The sequence below is a fragment of the Barbus barbus genome, assembly GCF_936440315.1.
Source record: "Barbus barbus genome assembly, chromosome: 33".
Classification (NCBI taxonomy): Eukaryota; Metazoa; Chordata; class Actinopteri; order Cypriniformes; family Cyprinidae; genus Barbus; species Barbus barbus.
The window spans coordinates 21,700,093-21,724,207 of record NC_136761.1 but is presented as its reverse complement, the minus strand read 5'-3'; the positions used below and the strand labels follow the sequence as shown (position 1 = coordinate 21,724,207).

The window sequence follows — 24,115 nt, the reverse complement described above, 5'->3', positions numbered from 1 at the left end:
CAGATATAATTTTAGGCATCTCAGACATCATTCTTCATTGTGTCTTAGCCTGCCCCCTAGAGGCCATATAAAGCTCAACATATCAAATTATTATTTATTTTTGCTGTAAACTGTTGCTAAATGAATACTTGAGAAGCTTAAAATACATAAAGCGTTAGTGAAAATGGACAGACTACCTCAAATGCAGCTGTTTGTATCTGAATCATTCATGCTGAGTTACGTTTGTTCTTCACACTCCCCTCTTTGCACCCCCGCTCTTACATAATATAAACCAATGGGTCATTTCTATCTTTGACAAAAAGCAAGCAATATTAAAATCACAAATTTAAATGCCATGTATCTATTTAATATGAATTATTTCCATTGCTAATATAATACTTGAAGCTCTAAGGATTACTTTCTACAGCTTTTTGTTGTACTTTGGATTTGAAATCTGTGTTACTGTATAGTATAAAACTGTGACATCAAGCAGTAGTTAAAAATCTGTATCTGTACTATAACACAGACAGTAATCACATAAGTGAATAAGCTTTGTAAAAAAAATAAACCTTTGCATAAAACTCAAATTAAACCGTTTACCTCGTAACTTTAGTTATTAACCTATTAACAGAGCAACGAATAGCCATATTTATAAAATTATAATGAAATATCGGAAAATTATTTGAAATGGTACATTATATATAACGTATATATAGATATATATATATATATATATAAATTTCCTTTAGTTAATGTTTATTCATATTTTTAAATAAGGCCAAATATATACATATAAAGAGAATGTTGTTCAAAAACATGAAAATCAGGAATTTATTGAAGCTTTCCATAGGATTAGGTAGGGACAAACATTTACAGGTACTTTAACAGAACCAGTTCTGAGAGCAGATTCCTTTCTCTCCATTAGTTTGCTAGGCAAAGAATCATTCCTCTTAAGCACAGCTCCCTCTCAAGACCATCAGAGGCACTCGACTAATGCAGTCATGTCTACAGGATATGGAGCAAAGATGTCATACAGTTACAGAAAACAGAAGAAGGGCAGTTTTCAACATTTACATATACAACGCTGTGTCTGTAGTTAAACCCAGGAGTAGAACCACAGGATACAGCATCCATGAACACCTAAAACACACACAATCCAAGATGAAGCTGTACTGAAAGAACAGAAACAAAACATGAAGAAAAAAAATACAGGGTACAAAGTATATTCCAACAAAAATTTGAATAGGTAAATATCACTTGGCGCAAAAATGAATGACACATTACTCTTGGTAACAAATTTTGCTTGGTTGGCATGTGTTATTTTCAAACACACTACTAATGACATTGTAAAACAATATCAAAAACCTCCAGGACAATCTGTTTGTCCTCATGTGCTCAAGTGCAATTTTCAGCCCTAACTCGAGTGGCTTCTTGTACATACATTTTATGGCTTACTGGGTAAACAGGTCCATATAAACTGTAAATTAACAGAAACACTGCTTATAAACAAACTATGCTACAATAATATCTTGGCGAAAAACTAATAACCAGCTAAATTACATAATGTAAACATGGTATACCACACTGTACATCCTGTCCATGATATTTACAAGTCAGTTTGTTGACTTCCCCGTGTAGTAGACAATCGCAAAAGTGCCAGATCACGGTGCTGACTGTTCCTCTAAGCTAGTTCAAACATCTGCTGCACTAGCTTCAAAAGCCCCAAGGCTAGTCATCGCACTCTGAAAACATTAAACCACGACACACTTCTGACTCCTGCACAAACACGTCCGATTTAACAAATGTCCTTTAACATAAGACAAATTCACACCATAAGGTGCCTTGTTCGTAACAATTCCATAATATAGTATGCGGGGAGGACTTGATGGCTCTTTGGGGTAAATGCACTTTTTAAACAGTTTCATGGTTTGCTTTTTTCCCATCTCTCGTTATATGTAACAAAACATCTGAGTGCAACACAGGAGCGCTTCTACTACATCAGGAAATGTGCAAAATCTGCTCTAAAGCAAAGTGACAGTGTTGCGAATTCTACTGTACAAGGTACTGGGAGAAGGGGTCTTGGAGAAACCCAGTGAAGACCCTCAATTCGACATATATACAAGGCACTAAGGAGAGGAATGAAGGGCCTTCCACGTGGATCCAGCAGAAGTCCTTTAGTCAGGTCTGAATATAGGATATTTTGGTAAGAACTCTATGAGAATAACCTGTAGACAGAAAAAAAGACAATGTTATGCAAGCACACTTGAGGGGTCAAACTCACCAGCTTCATGGTTTACAACCTTATGGTCTGACTTTGTAAGAAAATGCAGAACTCCAGACCAAAAATAATAAAAAATGAATGAAATATTTAGTATTTAATATTTATCCAAGTCCGACTCTCTAACCATTAGGCCACGACTTCCCCCGTAAATTTAAAATGTTACAAAAGATTTACATTTATAAATGATGCTCTTTTAAACTATCCAACAGTCTTAAAGACTGCACAAACTGTAAGCAGCACAACTGTTTTAACATTAATATAAAATGATGAATGATTTCTAAAAAATCATGCGACACTGAGGACTGAAGCAGCTTTGCATTACAGAAATAAATCACATTTTAAAATATATTCACAAAGAAAAGAGTTATTTTAAATTGCAATATTCCACAGTATTACAGTTCTTACTGTATGTTTAATACAAATCAAATAAATGCAGCCTGGGTGAGCACAAAAGATTTCTTTCAAAAACATTTTTGAAAGGTACGGTTAAAAAGCTTGTGTTTCTAGTTGTATTTACCATACATAAAAATACAATTTGATGCCGTCACTTTAATGAACATGATTGTGCTCGTGACATAAATATCCCAGTATTTAAAGTGTATTTCTGCCCGTTTTTAAATAAAAATGAAGAGTTCATTTGCAAAAACAGACAACTCCATTTTTTAAAAATGTTCAAAAATCTTTTCTTTTTTTTTTTTATCCTGCATTCCAATTAATATCAATCAAACTGCAGTAGGGTTGTTTTGATTAAAAAATATTAACTAAAACCATACAGCTAACTAACACAACAAAACATAATTAAAACATGACTTATGGAAATTATTAAAAACAGCTATTTTTTTATCTTTAATATTAAATCTGTTTTTGCAAATGAACTCTTCATATAAACAGCATTGTTGATTATGATCACTCAAACAAATATTCCCTTAGAGGTAATTCAACCATAAAATTGGATCTTGTTTTAATTTTTTTTGGTAAAATGAAAATTAAAGAACCTCTGAGTTCTATTTGTTTGGTTTATGATGGTCAAAGTAAGTAGGGGGTGAAGTAGTGGAACAGTTAGGCGTTTTGGAAGGTTTTTTCACTTAGTGTGGAAGAGTTTGAATGTTTGTTTTAAATTCCTTGTTTTTAGTGTTGTGATTATTATTATTATTATTATATTTAATTCCTTGTTTTTATTTATTTTTAATGACTAAAAATAGTCTAATACTAAAGTGTAGTATTTTACACTTCCTTTTATGTAAAGCACTTTGAATTACCACTGTGTATGAAATGTGCTATAATAAACTTGCCTTGACTAAAATATTAGAATGATTTTACAACTGATTACAAAAACAAAACTATGAAATTGAATGCGTCAAAACGACAAGTGAGTCACAGGCTGAATCTTTTTGACTGACTCATTAAAAATAATCAGTACATAAGAGACATCTGTTCAAAAATCAGTCACAACTCATTTGTGCATGATAAATCAGATGAATACTCTAATGAGATGATGCTGCATGTCAGTTTCCCTGACATTATTGTTGCACATTTAATTTTGTGGTGCATTTGCAATAATTTAGGCAGCAGCTATAATGAAAAATAAATTATTTACTTTTATGAAAAAAACAACATCCAGGAACTTACATATTCCATCATGTTGTTGCTCTCACATTTTCTCTTGCTGAGTTTCCAGTGCAGCCCCAGCTGAAGGCGACACAGGAAGAGACGAGTTAGACAAAGCCGTGCGGTAGATCTTCAAAATAGACGCAAGCACTTCAGATGCTCAGACACACTTTACACACAAGGGTTAGCTGAGGTCAAGCAGTGGTCAGCGATTAGCTGAGTTTCCTTAACATGTCTGCGCCGCTACTGGCTGTCAGTCAAAGCTTCGAGACACAACAAAACGAACGTGGCTTTTTTTTTTACTGCTGACCTTTCCACAGTCTGGTCAGCCTCTGCACTATATCAATGCATCAGACCAAAATTGCTGCGAGGGCAACAAGCATTTGACAGGGTCAAATGTTAGCAGCCATTTTAATGATTGTTATCCACCACACACCAAGACTTGAACGGCTCTTAACATGGCAGCTAAATTGGAAATGATCTGCTGTCCTTATCTTTATGTGTCTGAGATTAATTCTGCAATGTTCTTACCTTATGATATAATCTGTTGTTTTCCCATTCTAACAATTTCTGGATGGATCTTCGTGTCTGAAACACACAAACAAAAATTTGTACACAAAAATAGACGCACAGGTTTTTATGCTAATCACCCTGTCAAACACATGCTTAACAAATGCCAATAAAACTCCCAGGGCATGAACACTTCAGAGGCATTTATGGACCGAAGCTCCTAGTTAAGCACCTTGTAAGCTTCACATCATGGCCAATAACTTAAAATTTGTAGCTGTAAAATTGCCACCTTTCCACAATTCAACAAGCCATGGCTTCTGACATATATCAGTTTCACACACAGTTAATGAGTGGATGCAGTTTGTTACTTGCCTCCTCACTGAGCGGGTTTATTTATTAGGTGTTCAAAAGAGGCAGTAAGTAATTAATACAGATTAATGGCGGAAGGACTGGACTCACTCTCTTGTTGAGACATATGACAGGCCACAGACTGCAGCCCACTGTACAGCAACAGCACAGGCAGCCGCAGAGAAGCCATCTCACATTGACCGGTAGGTTCTTCTTCAAGCAAGCGTTTACTCGATTGACGCTCGTCTTGAACTCCTCTGGAGCAACCTAGAGCAGATGGGAGAGAAGCAAAACAGGACTGTAAATAAGAATCTTTGTGCATTGTTAGTGAAGGAATATACAAAAACAAAATACAAATATATTCAAAATAATAAAAAGGTAAATATTTCTATAGAATGTAAATAGTAAAACAACAACAAAATGCTCATTTAAGAAATACAAGAAATATAGGAGGAGTTTCATATAAAGTCACTGGATTTTTTTTTTTTTAAAGAAATAATTCTGTGTTTGCTGATGTTCTCTGAAGATCTTGCAATTGCACGCTTATAACTTGCCAACCAAGCTCTAACACTCTCAGGGCAAAGGGAGGACAAAAAGATGAGATAAGCCCGTGGCCTGTGGCTGTGCCGTCTAAATAACATGAATGGCTGCTCATTCCTCTCTGGGTATGTACACCATAAAACCAGGGTCGTAATCTTTTATGACAGGATGCAAAGGTCTCTTTGCAAACAGCAAAAGAACTCGGAATAAAGCCCAGCAGGCCTGATCTGCACCCTTCAGTCATCATAATCCTGACCTCATCCATCACATGTCACCCTGGGTCACAATACTGGAGCTCCGCTTTATTGCCCCGCACTTCCCTCGGCCTGCTCTTCCCCCTGCAGCCTTTTTGTGTTTCTGGGTCCGACCCAGGAAGCTTCCTATTCTTGTGGACGGCACAGTGTTTCTTTCATTATTTTGTCTCTGGGAGCTGTGTCCTCCCAGCGATGGGATCCCTGCCTACCAGAGCCCTGGACGGTTTACTTATTGACAGATTCTGTTGCAAAAATGCAGCAAGCTTGGATTAAAACCATTTTAGAGACTTCATCAAGGGATTCTTTATTAATCAAAGGCTCATAGCATGGTGAATTATGGTGTAAAGTTAAAGGTCAACAAGGAAAGGTATTTTATTCACACCATAAATAAAATTCAATAAGATATATTTTGTAAATGTGAGTTAGAAATCATTACCTTTCCTGTGAGAACAGATGGAAACTCGGAGTCAAATTTGTTGCTTAGTCCAAACCTGCAAACAGATTTTTAAAAAGGTTATGATTATGGGAGAAAAGATGTTAAAGGTAATTTCCACCACATAACAAAACATGTAATGCACTGGTAAATAATAATCATGAGATGCTATGTAATAATTATGATATGAAATGTAAAAATGTTGAACTACTAGTTAATTATAACAGAAAAATGACACAAAAGTCAGAATTATTAAATAAAAATAATGAAATTGAGACATTAAGCCATACTTATAAGCTAAAAACTGAAATTATGCCATTCCAAGTTGTAATTATGCGATAAAGTCAAAACTATGGTATAAACAGTCAACTGACTTTGTGATAATGACTTTTTATCTAATAATTATGACGTAATATCATAATATATACTTTAAATATCATAATCATTACTGATTACCAAAGTTTTTTTTTCTTATGTGGCAGAAATTACCTTACAAACAAAGGCTCTGTTTGTCATGACAGAGGGGGAAAAATAGCTTGGTTAACACTGGGCTCATTTCAGTTAGAGAAGGTTGAGTTTCTACATTTATCTTGAATTCCAGAGAATCTGAAGGCTGTATAAGTGCCTTGTGTGATGTCTGTTTATAATCTTACAGCTGTGCTGCACTGCTCTCCCATGTAGAAAACATCACGTCGTTTACCTCATTAAATAATAAAATAACTAATATCTCTACCGATCAAGCTGGTGATTCCACTTCAGAAATATGTGCATAAATAACAGTTGCAGGGGTACTTGTACTGTCCCATGAAAATGATTGCATTAAGTAATTTACCTCAGCGTACGTACAGTAGTTACCCACAACTTCAAATTAAAGCAAAGATCCTAATGAGTTTGAGTGTGGTTACGGGGCAGCAATAAAACCATAAATCTCTGCGCTAACAACACGGCTTCGGGGAAGGAGGGCTGATTCTTCCGCTTAAAATCACCGTCAGGACACAGCTGGAGAAGCTACGTGTATTTTGATACTACAACTTAGCGACAAAAACATGCAGTGAGCTTAGCATGGAGGCTAACTTACACACAGACATGAGCTAACAGACTAACAGCGGTGCTGCCGCATTCATACGCTTACACAGTGATGTGACCAGCCCCATGCATGACCACAGGATCGGGACAGTATCTGAAGAGATGTTCTTCACTCACAATTCTCTCTTCTTCTTCTTCTAACTCATAAATGGTATCAAAGTCCGCCATGTTGGGCAGTAGGACGCTCATGACGTCATCACACCAGTGCTGTGGAGGGCGCGTCATCGCCGCGCGTGCTTCAGATAGATATGATTATATATATTAAAAATAATAAAACAAAACGCAGCAGGTCTCTATGTGAAGCTTTTAAGCTATTTGGCTATTTGTATGATGATCTCATACCCTTTCATTTTTTATTATTATTATTTTTTTTTACTTGTATTAGTTTACTGTATAGTCTCATTTTCTACATATTGTAGTTTATATTCAGTATTTTTCTACACTATATGTTGGAAATGACTACTGTCATGTTTATGACAGGCATGTAATATGACTGGCATAAAAAAAAGACTACTGTACACGAATAAATTACAAAAGGGTCCTGAAACTCTTGATATATTGGCTATATAGGCTAATTTTTTAACACATTTTGAGTGAATTATGCACAAAATTTAGGTTATAAATTTCAAGAGCTGCAATAAAATATTTGGGCAGTTTAATTCGTTTTTCAACCCTACTTGTAACCTGCTCACAGAATTGTGCGATTTTGTAGTTTTCTAGCAATAAACAATAAATAAAATTACAACTAAATAAACACAATTGTAAAAACTCCAGTGCAGCTGTAACATAGTTGCATGTTTTGTGTAGATGTGCTCAGTTTGTGGCCAGGGTTTTGAGATTATTGACAGGGCCGTCATTAAGGCCTATTTCCAATAAATTACAGAAAATATATTTGTTTAATCCTGTTTCTGTGTAATATTTAATTTTGAATTTTTGCAAAAATTGAATGTGATTGTTTTCTTGTCTTCCAGTAGGTTTTCTTTTCCTCAACTTATAATCAATTCAATATATTATAACAAAAATGGCTTCTACTGTCAAGAAGGTATGATATGGGTCAAAATTTTAAGTCTAAATGATAAAGGCCAAAATATTAGGATATAGGCTGATGTGTTTACCAGACGTTTGATATTTTCCTGCTTGGTTAATTGTTGTTCAATAGACTATGTGATAATTTGTTGTAATAGTTCATCAAACAAGTCTCACATCAAAGGGATTTGTGTCTGAAATGCTTTTAAAATAATAAAGTCAAGACTATACTGTCTACAAATAGGCAAAAAGCAAGGCAGGGAAATCAGTGTTCTTAACTGCTGTAACCAAACTGATGATTTCCTATAATGTCTCACTCTCAACTGGAATTAAAACTAATTAAATAAATACCAAACACATTACAACATTAAATACTTTGGAGATTTAGAGCTTGTCACACTGATGACAGAGTGATGCACCTTGCAAAAGGAAGTATTTATACTGACCAAATAGGCAGATTAATAGGTTCCTGGCAGACATTTCTTTACTTGTAAACCATTTTTCGATATTTAATGACATGAAGCTGTTCCCACAATTTATTTTTAAGGCATTATTCGTACTTTCTTGTGTGTGAAAATCTTTATAAGCTATATATAAACTATATTTGACGCCAAAATAAGACATTTTTGTTGGCCTAATCATCCAATTTCAGTGAACGGGCTCCTGTATTCATACTGAAATACATGTTACAGCAGAAGGACTTGACAAATTAAGTTCAGCCTTACACAAGAAATTAATTTTACGGTGGTCTCACGTTTAAAATAGCTGAAGGTAGGTACGAGCATGTTTCATTCGTTTAAGAATATATCAAGACACTATAAAAATTGCAAAACTTTTTATTTACACATTGTTGGAAACAAACGCTATACCCGTATATATGACACCTGCACATCACCCCTGTGAAAAGAAAGTGAACGACGTGCGCTTTGGACACAAACTGGAGCATAAAACAGCCTGCCATCGCAGGTCATTGCTTTACACAGATAATAAAAGTTGAACAGATCCAGGGTAAGGATCATCATACATCCCGAGAAACGCTGTACCTGTAGTTTCATTTTATTTACAAACATTTAGACACACTCACCACATACAGAAAATGATATTTATATCTTAATTGAGCAAACACAAACAAACCATTAAAATATTTAGTCTCTGGATCAGACGAACAAGGTTTTTGTATGTTTTTCTTAATTTTAAAAACTATTCTATTAAAACGATATTTGAAGAGCCTCCAGCATTTCGTTGCATTTAAGACGTGATTCTATTCCACATCACGCGCCTCGATGCCTGTCGCGTAATAGTTTGTAATCCGTTTTGGCCACGCGAGTGGTCCGCTTCGGTCCTTTCAGCGTGTCGGAGTGCTCAGTTAAAGTTGGATATTTCAAGTTCGAGTTCACTGAGTGACAGTAACTTGCTGTATGTTCCTCATAGATGGTAAGGCGTTCATTCCTGGGGGTGGGTACAGAGAACCGTGTATTTCTGACGGACTCAGTGGCCCTGGAACCGGTAGGGGACTGACAGAACCGGGATCGCTGTGGACTGACCCTCCGCTGCCGTCAGACTGACCCAATTTCTTTTTGATTAATTTCCTTTCCTTAGCTCTGCGGTTCTGAAACCAGATCTTTACCTGTGAAGACAAAGGACAAGCTGTTATAGAAATAAACAAGTCTAATTGTTTTCAGTTAGTGAGATTAATCATATTCTACAAGTAAAAATCTAAAGTGAAGTGATTTTACCTGTCTTTCTGAAAGCCCGAGGTTTACTGCCAACTCTGATTTTCTTCTGATTGTGATGTAGCGATTAAAATGAAATTCTTTCTCCAGCTCCAGCCTCTGATGGTCTGTGTACACAACTCGATATTTCTCCTTCGTTCTCGTTTTGCCTAAAAAAAAAGGGAAATAAACGAATAGTAGGCTAATTATGAAACAATGTTCATAAAATTAAGAAATTTGAAAATTCAGAAATAAAGACCAAATTAAGCATGCTTAAAATGTCACATTGCTATTAATAAAATTGTAAGGCAGAGGAAGAACTTGTGCACTGTGTAATTTCTAGCCTATAGCCTATAATTATTTTTATCATATTGACTTTCTTCTCTTACATTTATCGTTGCATTTACAATAGGCTACTAGGATGATCTCTCATATCAACTATAGGCCTTAATTATAACGCCACTGAAATATTCAGTCAATTGTATAAACTAAGATTACATTGCTAGATATGCTAATTGAGCTTCTGATCTTCTTTGAGGAGATTTTTTGAACAAACTGCAGAACAAAGAGACGCAAGCACACATACCCAAACCCCATTGATGTGTTAAGAGACAATACATGTCTTACAAGGAGATAACATCAAAAATATTTTCCTCAAGCCAAGAGCAGGCTGCACTTGTTTGATGTACAGACCAACTATCCTATAAAAAACGATATATTTTTATGTAGCTACGAGGAAACTCATAAACAATTAATTGGCGTTTTAATTAAAAGTTTAGATGCAGTCACTTAGGCCTAGTGATAGCTCGATAAAGAGTAACATCTCATTTTAAATATGCCTCTTTTACTTCACATGCCATTTCCAAAACTTTCATTCTTTCAGCCTTAGTAATGAAAAAGGTCGTTTACAGTTTTTTTCCTGTGTTGTTTTAACATGCGCCGGAGACAGGAGAACTTTATGTTCTGTGAAATGTGTCACTCTTTGAGGTAATATAACCCTCAAGAACAGAGACCGAGGAAGACGCGCTGCTGCATATCAAAGTGAAAAAGGTGTTGAAAGAAGTCGCGGCCTGAATATGACAGATAACCCTCAAAACCTGAGACAATGAAACAGGAAAAGTAGACCTCACATCTTGTTTACGGGAGTCGCAAATTAGCATTCCAAGTGACCCTGGCGCCAATTACCAACAACTCAATTTTGCCACAACTATTTGTCCTATGCGTCAAGGAACACATATTTTAATATAGGCATTCCGGTTTTTTGGAACTGAACGTTTTTCGCAAATAATGAAGGGGAGAAGGACAGCTAGTGTGCGTAGAACTATTCAGTTTTATTAGGCCTTTTCATTTCGTAATATTGTGTCAGATTAGGCTACTTGAGGAAAACATCAAACAATGTAGTTAATACATTCTTAACAGTGTTGCATTTAGCACGATTTGTCCATGAGTAAATTATTTGTTCAATATTAAAAAGCAACTATTTTGATTCTTTTTTTTTTATGTTTTTGCTATTTTTTACATTTATTTTCTAATATTTTTTTTTCAAATGTAAATTTTAGTACATTTCTTAAATTGTCATTTTTATTTTATAGCATCGAGAAAATATCGCTGATTTTAAGAGCTTTAAATTATTGCGCAGTTTACATGTTTTAAGGTATTACTTAATAAATAATTGAACGTTTTCCTTTTTGCGTGTTATGCCATTTATTTTAATTTCTTAGCAAGCTTTTTTTATTCATGTATTTTTTGAAAGACATTTGTTGGCCTTACCGGTTGATGAGGACTGCACGGTTTTGCTCATCCACTGATAGGAATTGCGTCTTTCTCTCTCAGGTGAAAGCTGGCCCACAGAGATATTTTCGTTTGGTGGAGGCAACACTGCTGATCCCGGGCCGTGCATGGTATTATAATCTGAAGAGCAGTAGGAAACTTGTCCCGGGGATGAACTGCTCATAGGTGCAGAAACAGTGTTTGGAGGTCCCAGGCTGTAGGCGCCCCAGTCCTCTCTCGGTGCGCCGTAAGGAGAGCCCCATGCCCCCGCTGACTGCGCGTGTGTGTCCATGTTGGGCACATGATGGTATCCTGTAAAATCTGAATACTGAGGAGTGGAGACAAAATTCTGTGGGGGAAGACTGATGCCAGATCTTCGCGCGGCTCCTTGGTGATACATGCTTCCCTCTTTATCCAAAAGGTATCCAACGTACATGACTCGAAAGAAACCCCTAAAATAACTTTAAGGCAACATGCCAGCCATACATCAAGATCTCTCAAAACCAAGGCCTGACTCGATACTTTTTACTCGAGTGTGGTAGTCCAAAATGATCTCCAGGTCACGCGACGTAGTCCTTGACGTGCTTCAATCAAACATGATGTGACTCTGTTGTCAAGGTGGTGGTGGCAAAGGTATAACCAAGCCCTCCTGACGTCAGCCACGACTTCAAAACCTCTCGATTTGCATTCAAATGAGCAGCCAATAACACCACCAAGCCCTCTCAGATTCCCCTAGCGCCAGATTTTCACTTCACCTCAGTCTCGCATGCTCCCAAAACCACTTCTTCTTCAATGTTCATCAATATTCAGAAGAGTTGTAGACTCCAGGAATCAACACATGACACTGTGAATAAATAATAGTTCGAAATTATTGTATTTCCTCAAAGAAGCCAATTTGAAAGGGGTTGTCACGTGTCTCAGTTTGACTTCAAAGAAACAAAAAAAAGTTCTAACCAGCAAATAACTTAATGATTTTTTATGTTTTATTTCATTAATACAATTAAATATTTGATTTGTATAAAAATTTATTTAATTGTGGTTATTTTGTTAATATAAATTATTCTAATATGCTATAGGCCTATATTATAGGCTATTTGAAGTATATTTATTTACACAAGTGAAAACAACGAGTTTTACTTTTAATTTTATTGCTAAAGAAGTGTTCATCATAAAAGTAAAATAAATTGTGACGTGCTTACGGGCAGGCAGCGTCATTCAGCGATTAATGGTCGCTTGAAGTTTTACTGCTGTTTTCTCTCTAATGGAGCTAAACCTGTGGATATGGGAACGTCACATCTGCATAGTACCCATGCCACTTTGTCGCCTTCAGAGTCCATGCGTATTTGTTAAAGGATACTCTTGTAAAAGAGGTGCAAAGCGGGAGAAGGTGTCTTGAAGTAAGACGAACTTTTCACATGCCGTATCCCTCACACCATGACACTCTCGGGTCACACTTCACAGCTAATTCCGGTTTATGGAAATGTGAGGTATCACCTACAGCAGAGGTCTTCAACCCTGTTCCTGGGGACACCGCTATCCTGAAGAGTTTAGCTACAACCCTAATCAAACACACCTGAAGCGGCCAATCATGCACCTCAAGACTGCTTGAAAATTGCAGGCAGGTGAGCTGAAGCCGGTTGGAAATAAACTTTCGAGGAGAGTGGGTCCCCAGGAGCAGGGCTGAAGACCTCTGACCTACAGTACCCATGTCGTGCGTGTCGCCATGTAGTCGAAATGTTTAACGAGTTGTTAATTCATTTTACAGCGAGTTTTCTGGGGTATTTTAATCATTAACATATGCAGACAGTAGCTTGTTCAAGCTTGACTGTCATGTCTCAGATTTTAGGGCAGAAAGGACAGTACATTTTTATCTGAAAATGAGTGGACTTTTTTGTTTAATACCTTCTACAATTTCTTACAACTATCGTTCATTACACAGAAAAATATTATCATTATCATCCATATATAATAATAATATAATATAAACGTACATATAGGCCTATACACACACACATACATATATATACATTATGTATGTGTGTGTGTGTGTGTATATATATATATATATACTCTTAAAAATAAATGTGCTTCAAAAGGTTCTTCACAGTGATGCCATAGAAGAACCATTTTTGGTTCCACAAAGAACCATTCAGTCAAAGGTTCTTTAAGGAACCATCTCTTTCTAACCTTTTTATAATCTAAAGAACCTTCTTTCACCACAAAGAACCTTCTGTGAATCAAAAAGGTTCTTCAGATGTTAAAGGTTCTTTATGGAACAATTTAGACAAAAAAGGTTATTCTATGGCATCACAAAGCACCTTTATTTTAAGTGTGTGCGTGTGTATATATATATATATATATATATATATATATATATATATACACACACACACCATGATTTTTTTGTGTGTAGTGAACGAATGTAAAATACTACTTAAACTTCTTTTTAACATCCATAAAACAATTTCATGTCAACTACTGATAATTACATAGACACATTTGTCAACTTCCCCCTGTATATGTAAAATTGTCTGTTTTAGATACGGTAACTGATTTTCCAGAATTTGTGGAACTGATTTGATATTTTTTTTCTTCAGTTCATTTAAAAAACATTTGCTCTCACAAATGCATTTATATATATATTAAAAAAAATTGTATTCAAATAATACACTGTTGTAAAATGTGTATATATTAATTTTACAATTATCAATAATGCTTTAAATCATTTTAAATAATCAGTTTTATTTAGTAAAAACAGGCCATGCACACATTTTCAATCATTTTCAGGAAAGCAATCCATAAACCCATGTTTCATCTTTATCCAAGTCTTTATAAAGTGATATACTGTAACTGAACTGCAGATGATTAATTTTAGCCTGCAGTTTGTTCACTAAACGTTTGAAAAACAAACAGCCGATGATGATTGCCATCATGGATCATCCAATGTCTGTATGATACGGTGAACTATGCAAAAGTAGGACAATTTTGGCAGATTTGTGATGGTGCAAAGATAAGACCTTTATACAACCCTCATAATGTAAATATGTCAAAACAATATTTAATGTGATTTCTGTGTGATAATGATTGATCTTTGAACATAGCCTAGTAAGGGACTGCATTTCCTTCAAACTGCTCATTCAGGTACAGTTGGACTGATCATCCAAACAGCGCTTCAGAGTTTATAACAAATATATTTACTGCAATTTCAATACTGTAACATAATATTTAAAGCAGGTTTCTTCTATAAAAGTGCTAAAACAATTAATATTATGTCTAATTAAATCTATACCCCTAATGGAAAGATCATGTCAAGCTGTTTTTTTGCAAATGATAGATTTTTTTTTAGAAGTCCAAGATGGTCTACCAGCTTTAACTAGTCTGGTCAAGGTCTACTCGGTTGATCTCGACCCCACCAGCTAGTCCAGCTAATCCATTTTCTAGATTGGACCAGCTAATGACCTCTTGTCTGTGCTAATGTATAGCTAAAATCAGACTATTAGGAAATGTAAACTGTTGTATGACATGATTTATGTTAGCTTATGATTAATAAATCATCAGAACATGTTTATATGGGTGACTGATGATATCACGTATAGCCTGTAAGCCTATGAGATCAGTAAGATAAAAGCCAGAACAAATCAACAAGAAAATGTGACTCTGGACCACAAAACCTTAAGCCTTAAGTAGCGCAGGTATATTAGCAACAGCCAAAAATACATTGTATGGGTCAAAATTATTGATTTTTCTTTTATGCCAAAAATCATTAGGATATTAAGTAAAGATTATGTTCCATGAAGCTATTTTCTACATTTCCCACCATAAATATATCAAAAGTTAATTTTTGATTAGTAATATGCATTGCTAAAAATTTCATTTGGACAACTTTAAAGGCCATTTTCTCAATATTTTGATTTTTTGCACCCTCAGATTCCAGATATTCAAATAGTTGTATATCAGACAAATATTATCCTATCCTAACAAACCATCCATCAATGCAAAGCTTATTTATTCAGCTTTCAGATGATGCATCTCAGTTTCAAAACAATGACCCTTATGACTGACTGGTTTTGTGGAGCAGGGTCACAAATTAAAACATTTTCAGAATCTCACAGACCCTTAAAATGATGGTCATATACGATATGTATTGGCCTATATGTTGCATATTGCTGTCTGTGCTGAATATGTGTTCATAATATAGCCTAACATAAAAATCCGAAGGCCAGACCTGGGTTGTTGATGCAGGTGTAGGCTAAGCAATAAATAATAATTGAGTTTGGAGACTCAACGCACAGCGCAGTGTCGCCCCCTGCTGGTCAAATAGCTGCAAGAGCGACTTACCATGAATTCAAATGTATTTGCTGGACACATTTATATGACACATTTTCTGACATTTATGGTAGCCTACTGCACGTTAGTTCTACATCCCTTCCTTTCCTTTTTTATCGAAATGAAGAATGATCTTGAGATTTCATTTAATTAATCAGCACAACTACAGCAGGATCTCTAGAGGGCAGTGTACACCAAGTCATTTGTTTGCGTGAAATTGCGGAATCTACGGATCACTGAGCAACATCACATTTCTGTGTAGTTATGTGAATTACTTGTAATGATTGTATGTGACATATAATCAGATAAATTTCTATTGCACAGTTGCCTAAGATTTTTACATTGCTATTCGCTATTCATTGTCAGTATGAAAATCTGATATGACCTGTGACACTTTTGGCCTGACCATTGTTTGGAAATGACAATTACGTTAGCGATAATGTCCACATAATCTGAAACAAATGAGTAAAATATAGACTAAAGCTTGTGCCTGCATGAGAAGTGTCAAAAAAATTAGACCATAGTAAAGAGAGCCTTCCAGAGCACGTTTAAGATGCTTGGCTTTATTTAAGAAAAAACACTCTCTTAGTTATTTATTTATTTGAAAGTATTTCACCGTAATGTTATGTGAGTCTGTTGAAAGTTTGTGAGTATTAAATAAGGATGGAGATGGATTTCCGAGAAATGGAAGAGGTTTTGTTTGTGCACAGTTTTTACGATGGGAAGGATTCAGTTGTCTTCTGTCTAAAGGAAGAATGCTTTATCTGAGGCTAGAGATGCTCTCAGCATGACAGATTTACAACTTTTTTGCAAACTTGAAAATAACAACATGTGTGTCCCAAATGTATGATGGTTTGGGGACAGATTGCCCTCAAAATAGTTTAAATTATGAATCATATGTTTTCTCATTTTCTTCTCCACAATGAGAATTAGGTCATTATACTGTTCATAATAATATTGCTAAATTTATATTTATTAGGACATTGAGTTTAACATTTCTGAAATATGTGCTATTTCAGAAATGTTAGATGTAATGTTCTTCTCGTAGACTTTTATAGACTCTAGTCATTCCCTAGTCACTCCTTCCCAGTCATTCCCTAGTTTTTTTTAATTCTCCTGTGTAAAATCTGAAATGAATAAATGTCATGAGAATTTTCGTTGAAAAATTTCCTCGAAATCATATTTTAAATATACTAAACTGTGGTTATAAAATTATGTATCCAACAAATTCCAAAACAGCTCTAAGACATACACAAGAGCAGTGGCATAAACATTTGTGCATGAGAAGAGCATGAAGGCAGTATGGATGGATATTACTGGTGAGACCTTAGTTGTTTGGTCCAAATTCTCTGTTGACTTTTTCTGAGGGCTTCTGTCAGATACAACCACAGACCCCCATCAGTTCACTGTTTGTACTCAAACTGAGTTAATGAAAGCTTTTCCCACTTTACCAACATTTGCAACAGTTTCACATTCCCATTCATCATTTATGAGTTCACCAACAGTAATCCCATCTTGTTATTCTTTACAACATTAACCAGGAGAATATTTGGTTATCCTGTCAAAAAGCACACGGTATCTTTTAGACAGCCCTTGGTTCAGTGCTTGAGCAGTTTTGAGTCCAGAGTTCCCATAGCGCTGTAGATCAGATGTTTCTGAATTGTTTTTAATGTCAGAATTCTTGACAGATTATAAACAGTTCATTTTTATTCATTGGAACCCTGTGAGGACAAAAAGAATTTACTTTGATCTGATGGCCAAAGTCTTAAGACAACTATTTTTAAGACAAACATTCTGTGTGATTAAGTCAGAACTCTTTGACCCTGCCTTAGGGCGTCATGGGAGTTTATTAACATATTTAGGGCTATTTGTATTTTCAGTGCTACCTTTCTGGGAAAAGGTTGACAAAAGCCATATCTGTGGTGAGAGAGGTCTACCCCATTGTCTCAGGCTGTAGGTGAGAGGGTCGGATGTGGTTCCCCCCAACCCCGATCCTGCCGTTCCCTGCCGTAACACAGCGTGGGAAGTGTGAGCGGAGGGAAGAACACTCCATTAATGGGAATTACACAGAGGAAGGAGAATGGGGTATGATAGGATTTCAAGGCATTCTGTTTTGTCACTGATAGCATCTTGCCACCGGGGGGGGGGGGGGGGGGGGGGGGGGCTATTTTCCTTGGGAAGGGACTCTGGAAGTGGGAACGCAGGGATATACACATTGTTGAATGAGAAAAACAAAATTGGTCCCAATAGGAGAGAGCCTTTAATTAGATGCATACGTGATGTTTTTCTCAAAGATAATTTTAGAAGATTCCATTATAAACTATTAGGACGAAGACTGCAATTCACAATCCATATAATATAAAGGGCCAACAATCCTCTGGCAATCCTCATTACCATTCAAAAGTAAGATTTTTTAAGATGTTTTGATAGAGGTTTCTTAAGCTCAGTTGCATTTGTATGATAAAAAAAACATATTGTGAAATAATATTACAATTTAACATAACTCAAGAAACATTTATTATTATCAATGTTAAAAACAGTTGTGCAGCTTCATATGTTGTGGAAACTGTGATACTTTTTTTCAGGATTCTTTGATGAATAGAAAGTTCAAAAGAACATCATTTATTTAAAATATAGTTTTTTGTGACATTATAAATGCCTTTACTGTCGCTTTTGATCAGTTGAATGTGTCCTTGCTGAATGAAAATATTAATTTATATTAAGTATTATTAATATATATACAGTGCCCTCCATAAGTATTAGAACAGTGCAGACAAAATTGCTCTGTTGGCTGTGGAGTCATTTGCAAATATGATTAAAAGATGAATATGAGACAAAACTACAGAATGTCACATTTTATTATTAGCCGTTTCAACACATACATGTTTTACCAAATAAAAAGATCAGCACTTTTAGTGTTCATCCCACTCATTGATGTGGGCATAAGTATTGGGACAGTTGAACATAAGGCAGATATAAAAGATTAAAAGCTATTATTTAGTTGCAGATCCCTTGTGCACAATCACAGCAGTGAGTCTGTGACCCATAGACATCAGCAGACTCTTGGTCTCATCTTTTGAAAGACTTTTCCCAGCCTTTAATGCAGCCAATCCCAATTGTTGCTTGTTTTGGGGAGTTTCTGCCTTTACTCTCCTCTCCAGCTGGTGAAATTCATGTTCAATCAGATTTAAATCTGGAGATTGACTTGGGCAATCTAAGGCATTTCTTTGCCCTTATAAATTCCTTGACTGAACTGGCAGGGTGTTATATGAAGCACTTCCCAATGAATCTGGTGGCATTTTCTTGAATATTGGTAGGCAAGATGGTTTTGTACCCTTCCAAATTCAGTCTGCTACTGTCAGTGTGACACCCTGAAAGTTTGATCACATGTATTTATATGTATATATGTTGGATGTGTATGTTTATTCCTTGCAATTGATTAGATTAATGTATGTATGCATGTTATATCTATCTTTGCTGATGATTTTGTTTATGATCGCTACAACTAACTTGTGAGATGAAATATCCTAGTGGACAGTTTGGAGGAGACGGTGCTGCTCCAGGGTTGCTATGGTAAAGGTGAGCTGTGAGAGACTGTCATTATTAGAGCGGTTCAACTTTGAATAACAACTCAACTTTGTCCGTCTCATTATTTGCCAAATAGATTTAACTGCAGTACTGCCAACTGGACAGTGGGCATGCTACATCATCATACATTAAGTCATCAGTAAAGTTGAGAGGGCCTGTTCCAGAGACAGCCATGCATGCCCATGCCATGACACCACCTCCACCATGCTTTACACATGAGGCTGTATGCTGGGGATCATTTGCAGTTCCCATTTTTTCTCCACATTTTTGCTTTCCCATCACTTAGATAAAGGTTCATCTTTGTCTCATCGGTCCATAAACAGTTCCAAAACTCTTCTGGCTCACCTTTGTGCTTTTTTGTAAACTCTAATCTTGCATTTCTATTTTTGGTGCTGGTCAGAGGTTTGCATCTTGCTGTGTAGCATCTGTAATTCTGTGTCAAAGTCTCCTGAGGACAGTAGATTGTCAGAGCATCACCCCAGCTTTCTGGAAGTTGTTGGTGATTTTGCAGACACGTCTTTTAGGGTTCATTTTCATAGCTTTTATGATTTGTCTGTCATCAACTACTGTTGTTTTCTCAGCCGATCAGGTAGTTGTTGGTTGCTGGTGTCGCTGGTGGTTTCCAAACTCTTGATTTCTCCATGCCCTTTGTTTTTGCTATAGCTCTAATTGACTTCCTCTTTTCTTTTAGCATCCAAATTGCTTGCTTTTCTCTCAACGTCAGCTCCCTCATCTTCATCCTGGTTTGTGTGTCATCATCAAATGCAAGATTCAGAATACAGAAGTAATGGATATAACTGATACGACACATTCCTTGCTTTTAATATCTGAAGAATTAATGCAACAGGACACAGTTGATCACTTAGAAAGACCTGTGAGGCAACTGTTCCAATACTTATGCTCACATCAGATAGAGGGATGAAACTCTAAAAGTGCTGATCTTCTTAGCTGGTAAAACATCTATGAGTTGAATCACCCAATAATAAAATGTGACATTCTGTAGTTTTGTCTCATATTCATCTTTTAATCATATTTGTAAATGCCTTGACTCCACAGCCAACAGAGCAATTTTGTCTTTACTGTTCCAATACTTTTGGAGGGCACTGTATATATATTTAATTATTAATTATATCACAGCAAAGACGGAGAGATGGGCAGATGTTTTTTGTAAAAAATGTAGGAAATGATGCATGATCACATAATATTCATATTCATTTGGAACAAGGGAAGTTGAGAACTCTGATTAGCTGCAGAGCTCGGAGACTGTATGTACTTCCTGTGAGCTTGGAAAAATATGAAGTGTGCGTGAATGCTACATTTGCTCTTGTAGCCAGAATATGATGAACCCTAACCCTCCCAACATCCTTCCCTTGTTTGTTTATAGCTCATATTCCTGAATCAGTTTACATGTCTCACAACCTTCATAACAAGCCAATAACACACCGCCAATCCTCAATAAGTCAAGTGAACTTTTACAAAGCAAACCCTGTTTATCTTTTATATGACAAGCAGAAACGGCAACAATATGCACCTTTTTCACCTTTAGCGTTTTAGCGTCAAAGCTGGGGGGCACTGTTGGCCCTTGGGAAGTTTTGTGTTTGGAGCTCTGTTGTGATGGGAATGATGGAGAAGCCCTTCCTTTTCTTGCTCACAGAGGTATTGTCCTGGTGACAGACAGACTGCCGTCACCTCACCCCGTTCAGGAAATGTGTCTCTGCAACCAAGGAGCAGGAGGAAGAGCGCACAGATGACACACAGCCTAACCATCTCCACCAAGAATCTTATAATAGTCAGCCTAACCTTATGTATACTCTTAAGAGTTGTCAGAAATCATCCTATAGGCAGATTAATGCAGTACTTGACAGGCAAACCATTGTCATTGTTATGTACTAGTACAAATGCAATCATGACTCTGAAAAGATGCTATGTATAAATATATAGATCTTTATTTATGCTTGGTTAATGTTAAAATACAATTATAATACAAAACAATATATGTAGAAAATATCAGTGCATACAATATTACTTCACAAATACCAGTCAGTCAAAATAACATTATTGAAAGCATCATTTGGCAGTATATACATTTCATTATTTGGAAGACAGTCCATCAACTATGAATGTAGTACTTGGACTTAAAACAATAATTAGCAATAATGGGCCTAACTGCTTTTACAACTGTCAATATATAATCTGATTTAACCAATGCAATGATTTCCAACCCATTCCATCATGTTAAGGAGTTAATACTGATAGCACATACAGGTGTGCACATGCTTTTACTGTGATTATTGAACCATTTATGTAGTGACCAGCCTGTTGACAATATTATAGCCTGCCCTGCAAGCTTTAGTAGTATTTTAGCACGAAAGACTACTGAATCAGTAACAGAATACGTTCCTCTGGTTAATAGCTGCTCAACATATTACGTGCTGTTATGTATACAGTAGTGTAAACAACATAAATATGAAAAGTACACAAGGCAGTGTAACTATTGTTGAACAGAGCAAGGCCATTTTATTGTGGTCTATTAAATGTGCATGAATAATTTACTTGTTACGGCTTTAGAACCCTTTTTCACAGTGATAGACTGAATGATAACTGAGTCCTGACATGTGTAAGACATTAAGCTTGAATAATTTCTTTAAAATGATCCAGATTAAAAGCTATGATGATAAAAAATACTTTATGCAAGAACAAAAGTGATTCATTTTAGCTTCATTGAGCAAGACTCAGGAAAACGTCCCTCAGACTGAAGCAACAGAACCTGGAAATACAATGTGCGTTCGTAGTGTTGATAATCAATGTGTCCTGCAATTTCAGATTGAGTTCTGGGAAGGAATTTTAGACCGCACATTCAATTATTCATGATCTGTGGTCTTTGTTTGACATTTGCGTCTGACAGAGTAAAATATGAGTGAAATTTATTCTAAAGAAAAATATTTTCCTAAAAAAAAAAAAGAGAGCTTTAGTGAGCTCCGAAATAATTTTAGCAAAATAAAAATAAAATACCATATAACCAAAATTCCAGTTTTCATTACAATAAAATATTTATCTAGAAATAAAATAAGAATTGGCTTTGTCCTCTCGTTCTAACCACTGAACAAATGATTTCATAATTCGCCACCGTTCTGTATGAAAAATGCTATTTCGCTGGGAAAAACAGTGCCGTTATTGTAATAAAATGTGCTAGTCGTGTTCACAGTAGACTGCAGGAATACCTGAGGTGGTCCATTTGTATGTCAGACTGCCACAATGATATGAGTGGCAGCCCACTGTACTCACACACTACCTTGAAAAGTGCACAGAAAGAGAAAACGTGAAACTCTGAATGACCAGTCCAGTACAAGATAAAGTGGAAAAAAGTGGTGGAAAATAAACGAGATCTAATGTGCAGAGACAAAATGGACCCAACCAATCAGTTCTCCAAAACTGGGTGAGACTTCTGGCGGCTAAGGAGTGCAGATGAACTCAGACGGGCGGTGTGGAGTAACGGACCACATAATTATAGTCTGGAGGTGGGCTATGACATTCCAGCTCTGGGTCGAGAGAGGAGTCTTCCAGACTCAAGTCCAGTGAGGGAACAAGCGGTGGGTATTTCTCCTTCTCGCCTTCCAGCAGAACTGACTCCTTACTTTTGCTCTTCATCCTGTGGAAGAAGCAAACCAATTTGAATGAATTCCAACTGAAATAGAATTATTCTGCTGTACTTTGCTCTGTGTGTTGCTATAACTCTTCATCTGGGGTCAACGGGTCAGACAACCTGGAGGGAGTCTGTGAGTTCGCTTTGCTTTTAGTCTATAGTCTCTCAAGGGGCGATAATTTGCAGTAAATGCCTATATGCGAAATGGCATGTATTGGGGTTTGTACACAGTGTGAAGCAGAGCTGTCAGTGCAAAGCACTTCACATATGCGCATACTAATTGTGGGAGTACCAGGTGGAATCCAGAGGCACAATGTGGAGGGAGAATCTTGGACGTAGCAGTAAAGCAGTAGAAGGTCAAAGGTGACAGTGATTGAGTGTGTCCTCGGCAGGGGCCGCCTCTTTACAATATATACATCATTCTCTACATGCTCTGAGTGGCTATTTTTTCCCATGCCTGTGACCATGGCAACTTGTGCATGGATTTGCCAGCTGGTTGCAGGCTGTGTCCAGCTTTTCATCATATCGGGTTGGGATGAGGAGGGCACTAGACATGGAAAGTCGGGGGAGTGCTGACAGAGGCCAGACAGAGTGTTTTTAATCAAAACCTGTTGACTACGTTCATTTGTAATCAAACTTGACTCATCAATCATAGCAGTAGAGGAATTTAAAAATGGTGGAAGTGTGGTGTGGTGTTATTAAAACTTGTTACACAGCTCTCTGTAACACTTGAACCTGATTGGTTGATCGCAGCATTCAGCGGTCAGATGTTTAGCGCTGCTTTCATGTCTCTTTTGTATCATGCTGAGGACTCACAGTCATATTTATACACTGCAGTGGACAATTTCTTTCTTATAAAGTAATTGCTCCATGTCGGGGATTATTTTTTGATAATGACATCTTTACTTCAAAAAATACTTGATCTATACACTACTGCTGAACATTTTTTTTCAATAATTATTTATTTATTTATTAATGTATTCATTTATTGGATTTTGCAGATTTTCCATA

General features: G+C 36.3%; 3 protein-coding genes across 4 annotated transcripts in view; all 3 read right to left on the bottom strand.

The window, feature by feature from the left end:
• Window positions 1–726: 726 nt before the first annotated feature.
• On the bottom strand, window positions 727–7,262 carry LOC306853211 (cysteine-rich hydrophobic domain-containing protein 2-like). Of its 2 annotated transcripts, XM_079390451.1 has the most exons (6): window positions 7,086–7,262; window positions 5,957–6,011; window positions 4,838–4,993; window positions 4,400–4,456; window positions 3,890–3,949; window positions 727–2,204 (listed from the first exon to the last, which is right to left on the bottom strand). In XM_079390451.1, the coding sequence occupies exons 1-6, from the start codon at window positions 7,226–7,228 to the stop codon at window positions 2,154–2,156; spliced, it is 522 nt and encodes a 173-aa protein (XP_079246577.1). In that variant the 5' UTR covers window positions 7,229–7,262; the 3' UTR covers window positions 727–2,153. The 2 variants fall into 2 exon arrangements, with proteins under 2 accessions (XP_079246577.1, XP_079246578.1); XM_079390452.1 differs by lacking the exon at window positions 3,890–3,949 and having other exon boundaries at window positions 789–2,204; window positions 7,086–7,248.
• Window positions 7,263–9,458: 2,196 nt separating this feature from the next.
• LOC306853280 (homeobox protein CDX-1-like) lies at window positions 9,459–11,983 on the bottom strand (the record flags this gene model as incomplete). The annotated part of the gene is made up of 3 exons (XM_079390565.1): window positions 9,459–9,692; window positions 9,802–9,947; window positions 11,548–11,983. 3 exons carry the CDS (start codon window positions 11,981–11,983, stop codon window positions 9,459–9,461), a joined length of 816 nt encoding a protein of 271 aa, XP_079246691.1.
• Window positions 11,984–21,383: 9,400 nt separating this feature from the next.
• The window catches only part of LOC306853708 (vascular endothelial growth factor receptor kdr-like), a 44,943-nt gene continuing 42,211 nt past the window's right edge, over window positions 21,384–24,115 (bottom strand). The window contains exon 30 of the mRNA XM_079391320.1: window positions 21,384–23,110. Within this exon, the coding sequence (XP_079247446.1) occupies window positions 22,933–23,110 (178 nt within the window). The 3' untranslated portion in view covers window positions 21,384–22,932. The remainder of the gene's footprint in view (window positions 23,111–24,115) is intronic.